The sequence below is a fragment of the Oratosquilla oratoria genome, chromosome 13 (genome assembly GCF_046742065.1).
Source record: "Oratosquilla oratoria isolate Oo_2021 chromosome 13, ASM4674206v1, whole genome shotgun sequence".
Taxonomy (NCBI): Eukaryota; Metazoa; Arthropoda; class Malacostraca; order Stomatopoda; family Squillidae; genus Oratosquilla; species Oratosquilla oratoria.
The window spans coordinates 55,776,001-55,781,465 of record NC_134789.1 but is presented as its reverse complement, the minus strand read 5'-3'; the positions used below and the strand labels follow the sequence as shown (position 1 = coordinate 55,781,465).

The following is a 5,465-nucleotide window of genomic DNA, read 5'->3' as shown; positions in this document are numbered from 1 at the left end:
TGGACACGTGGTGCCTAAAAAAGGAAGATGACCAAACATCAAAAAATATCATTAATATATTCTATAAATCATTCTTCTCCACGGCATACAAGGAAGATGAGAGAATTATGAAGCAAATAATCAGAAGGAATATCAAGCCGACTTCCGCAGACACCAAAATTATTTTGAACATATATTGCCAAAATAAGAAGACTTCAAGCCTACTCATCAAGAACAACAACAAGCCCATCACCGATAAACTTCAGAGATCTCATGCTATATATAGGTATACGTGTAACCTTGGGGACTGCGCAACCCAACCTTCTTCCTATATTGGTATGACCACAAATGAAGCTGTCGCGTAGACTGTCATACCATCTGACAGCAGGTGCTCCTAAGAATCACTCCAAAGATACTCACCACACCATGTTACGAAGGGAAATCCTGGTCAACAACACAGAAATTTTAGCCATACACCAAGACCCTAGAAGACTACCTATCCTGGAGGCTCTATATATAAAAGATCTTTCCCCAAATCTTAATATACAAGCCCATTACCTGCAAGCGTTACCCAGCGTTAGGAGGTCCGCCCAATATGGTGCTGGGGTGCAAACTGATGACGTCACGCACCGCTCAGCCAATGGGAGAACAGACAGTACCTAACCCGCAGCAATCCAGCCAATCACCATCCACCTTCCGGATATAAAAGTTGCTGATCTTCATGGAATCTGCCCCACCCTGTTCAATGTGCTAATGGCAGAACTGCTTGCCACCCCACTACCTACAGGATGTCATCTGATATCCTATGCAGACGATGTCGCCCTAGTGGTGACGGGGAGAGGAGCCAAGTTTAGGAAAGCACAAAAAGCCCTTGATGACATATCAGAGAAGTGCAATGTGCTTGGCCTTAAGATATCGCCACCAAAGACCAAGGCCATATGTATTGGCGGCAAAAGGCCCTTGGCAAACAGACTACTCCTACAGGGGCATGAGGTAGAGTGGGTAAAAGCACACATGTACCTTGGCGTATGGATAGACTCCGGGCTGTCATTTAAGACAGAGGTGGCCTACCTCCGGGAAAGGGCCCTTGCCCGGATAAATGTCATGAGGTCTTTGGCAACCAGGGAAGCCGGGGCCACTAGTAAGGTTCTCAGGACCTTCTACGTAAGCGCGATAAGACCACTGCTAGACTATGCCAGCGTTGCCCTTGCTGGCCTCCCTGAGAGCCAGATATCCAAGATAGACGCAGTACAAAACAGGGCCCTGCGCGTCATACTTGGTGCACCACCCTGGACCCTGGTTGCCAACATGCAACAAGAGACGGGAATACTGCCGGTCAGTGCCAGGATCTCACAACGTCTGGCCGCCTTCACTACCAGAGTCCTCCAAAAGCAGCAGAACTCCTTCCTACAGCGAAGAATAAACGCGGCCCTGCAGCAGGACCCTGAGGTCTTCCCGATGAACAGATGGTCGGCGAAACTCGCGCGACGCATCAGGGATTTACACCTGCAGGACCTCATCTTACTAAAAAGGAGGGATGTACCGGTGGATGGATATGTGCAACCTCCGCCCTGGGAGAGTCTACCAGCCAAGATCTCCATAATGGCGACGAGGCGTAGTGCACCACTACCGCAACTGCGGGCGAAAGCTGTGGAGACTATGAGGGCCGTCACACCTGAAAACTCCGTGGTGTATTACACCGACGGATCAGTAGATGCTGAGCGTAGGATGGCGGGTGCGGCGTTTGTCACACAAGACACACGACAGGGAGTAAGGGTGTTGGGCACTCGCTGCTCTATGCAAGCGGAGGGAATTGCAGTGGAGCTGGCGCTGACCCACGCCCTCAACACCCACCAAAGCCATGCTGTAATAATTACTGATAGTCTGTCATTGATACAAAGTATCCATAATGACATACATCAAGACTATGTGCAACAAATGACATCTTTGCTGTTTCAGATAAGGTCCCTCCATGAGCAAGGACGGATAGTCGTCCTCAACTGGATTCCCGGACACATCAGCCTGCCGGGGAACGAAGAGGCAGACAGTGAGGCAAGGAAGGCAGCGGCCAATCACCATATGGACGGCGGTATTGGTGTGCTCCCGAGTCGGGCAGAGATCTTGACCATCGCCACAAGAACACTGACCCGGCGAGAGGTAGAGAAGCACAAGTTGATGGCGCCCATGAGGCCGTCAGCCCTGTGGTACAAGAGGACTTCCAACTATGAGAAGTTTGCCACAGGAATGCGCCTCTCCAGGGCGCAAGAAGTGATCTTACATCGACTTAGGCTAGGGTATCGATGTTTCTGGGAGATTGCGGGACGCCAAGAGGACTGCCAACACTGCGGCGCGGTGGGGGCCAATACGCTGGTCCACTACTTGACTACCTGTCCAGCGTCTGCATTTCTTCGAGCGGGTCCTGCCACTTCACCGGAGGGTCTAGTGAGGAGGCTGTTGGGCGCGATCAACCCATACCGGCTTCGGCGCCTAACGGAAGTATCACCTCCTAGATAATGCCCCCCATTTTTTTTCTTTTCCTTTATGAATACACACTGAATATATAGCCTATATACAACAAGCATATCCGCTCACCATGACTTTTTCTTTCTTTACAGCAAAGACGACTGGCCGTCCTTACCTGGGATCCCGGAAGGCATGGACTGAGACAAGACGACACACATCAGACCGGGAGACAGAAGAGTACCGAAGAGATGGCTGCCAGCATATTAACCTTTAGTATTGTAATATATTGTAAAAGTCCTTCAGACTTCTTAGGAAGTAGCGGGTTGTGACCCGCGCAAGTTTTCTTTTATGAATACTTGCAATCAATTAAAAAAAAAAAAAAAAATGGAATCTTCATGACATCACTCACACTGCCCAACCAACTGCCGTACAGTGAAGACGTACCGCTGCAAGCTCCGATTACAATTCCCGATACCCGAGCTTTTCTCGATTTCTTCCGAGATCTCGCTCTGTCGGATGATTCATGCCCCCCTTAACTCTACTGTAGACAGCCATTGCCCCTGCGGTCTGAAAACTTGGTTGTTCTGCAGTAGAGGGGGGAAAACCTCCGTTATACGGCTCGCGCAATGTCAGTGTATGCTCACGTCTTACATTCTTTCCGCTAACCCGTTCGATTAACCCCATCGCCCCCGTCGCCCATCCTACAACAATCGCTCGACAATCACCACCCATTTACCCAACACGTATTACACAAACCAAAAACACTAGGACACAAGGACGCTTAATCCATTGCGCTCGGCGCAATGGGTCGAGTCAGGATCCGGGACTCGCGTTCCAACACTAACCGACAATCACGAACCAAGGAATTATGGGACACTCTAGCCACACACAACATATACATACATAAACTCATCCCCCAACACAACGCATTTCTTCTCCTTACAGACGACACAACCACTGAAACACTATGCCAGAAACAAACTAAGGACCAATTTTCAAACAACGGATTCGACATTCAAGACCCACCAGAACTTAACGCTAACAGAACACTCGTAATCACACAAGTTGACCCACACGTAACAAACCACACACAACAAGAAATCAAAGCAGAAATTGAGAGACTTAACATAAACACTGCAGTCACTGAAGTCATCACACTCCCACGCACACAGTCATAAAGATCAGATTCGAAACTACACAAATGGTGAAAGACTGCCTTCAGAAAGGAATCAAGATGTTCTGCCAATCCTTCCCCACACATGCACTTAGGAAAGACACATACACATACATCCCACAATGTAACAACTGTTTTTCACTCGACCACACGCGCAAACACTGCCCACACCCATTCCCATACATGGCCTGTTGGAACTGTGCATCAATGGAACACAGAAGGAACGACTGCCACTGTGCAATAACAAAGTGCCTCCCCGGCCAGGGAGACCACCCAGCTATTGCAATGCGGTGCCCCAAGAAAAAAGAAAAGATGAAGGAAATCAACAAACAAACAAACAAATCAACAAACACACACCAATACACAAACATACGCCTCTGCCACCAAGTCAAAACCCGCACTCCTCCCTACACCAACAACCACAACTTCAACACTTCACCACATGACAACAGTAAACACAGACATCACAGTAGCTACACTTATGGAAGCAGTACAACCAGGCTCATTCCAAAACACACTCAACGCCATATACCAAGTCAACGGTCTCCCTACAGTCATAATCCCTCCACAAGCCATCAACACAACCCTACTAGCAAAGGCATTTAAAGACCAAACACAACACACCATAACACCTAACGTCACACAAATCACAGAACCCATGGAGACAACAGAACAAACACTAAAAAGACCTGCATCAACTACCCCATACAGATAATAAAGAATCTCAAACAAGGATACTTCGACCTCCACAACAAGAACACAGAACACGAACCACACTGGACACACAACGCCGAATAAACAACAACTACACACTTCTACCTCAACATCATGGACCAAATACACATCATACAACACAACATAATACAGTGGACATTCGACAGAAGAAACGAACTCTGTAACATATACAACATAACAACACCAGACATAATACTTTTAAACTCGATAGGTACACCTGACAGATTAAAAATACATAGTTACACAGTACACCGACGAAACGACTCTAATCAAGCACAAGCAGGCATAGCAATAGCCATTAAACATAAGACTAAACACAAAATACTAGACGACTTTCAGAACGAAATACTAGCAGTCAAAATTGACACAAACCAAGGACCCATAATAATAGCAACACTATACTTACCCCCCAGACGCCCCCTCTTCCCTATAGATGACATACAAAGACTAACAAGAAAAAGACTACCTGTATACATATTAGGAGACATGAACGCCAAACATCACACACTAGGAAACAACAGCGCGAACACCACAGGAAGACAGATAGCACAACTAATACAGAGAGGACACTTAGCACACTTAGGGCCAGACTTCCCCACCTGCATCACACACAACGGGCAAGGAACACCAGACATAATACTGACAAACAGACATCATCACTTAAACTACAGAATCACACCAGGACAACTAACTACATCAGACCACATCCCAATACATCTAACACTGGCAACAAAACCCATAACAATTCCTACACCAGAAAGATACACATTCCACAAAGCAGACTGGATAGGATTCAAGAACACACTAGACATAGAAAGAACAAAATACGACAGACAAAGACAGAGAACAACACGAAATAAACAATACATTGACGACAAACTCAACACATGGTACACTATGATACAACAAGCCATGGACAAACACATTCCCAAAACAAAACATCAAATTCTACCACACCCAAGACAATCAGGTACATTAAAACTACTACAATGGCAATATCAGCAGCTACAAACACAAGCACACAATACCGGCACATGGACACCACAAGCAAAACAAGCACTACGCGACATCCAAAATCAACTACTAGAAGAAAACAAACAACTATACGACGAAC

At 46.8% G+C, this 5,465-nt stretch overlaps 1 protein-coding gene across 1 annotated transcript; it reads left to right on the top strand.

Moving 5' to 3' along the window:
- The first annotated feature begins 732 nt into the window (after positions 1–732).
- On the top strand, positions 733–3,620 carry LOC143032244 (uncharacterized). Its single transcript, XM_076196715.1, has 3 exons — positions 733–2,421; positions 2,595–2,715; positions 3,388–3,620. Exons 1-3 carry the CDS (start codon positions 733–735, stop codon positions 3,618–3,620), a joined length of 2,043 nt encoding a protein of 680 aa, XP_076052830.1.
- The last annotated feature ends 1,845 nt before the right edge of the window (positions 3,621–5,465 follow it).

Bases quoted from the DNA above. Each gene is read 5' to 3' on its own strand.
- LOC143032244 (XM_076196715.1), top strand. From the start codon at position 733: ATGGCAGAACTGCTTGCCACCCCACTACCTACAGGATGTCATCTGATA. The intron at 2,422-2,594 runs GTGAGGAGGCTG...CTTTCTTTACAG, and splicing joins CCACTTCACCGGAGGGTCTA to CAAAGACGACTGGCCGTCCT. The intron at 2,716-3,387 runs GTATTGTAATAT...TTCTCCTTACAG, and splicing joins TGCCAGCATATTAACCTTTA to ACGACACAACCACTGAAACA.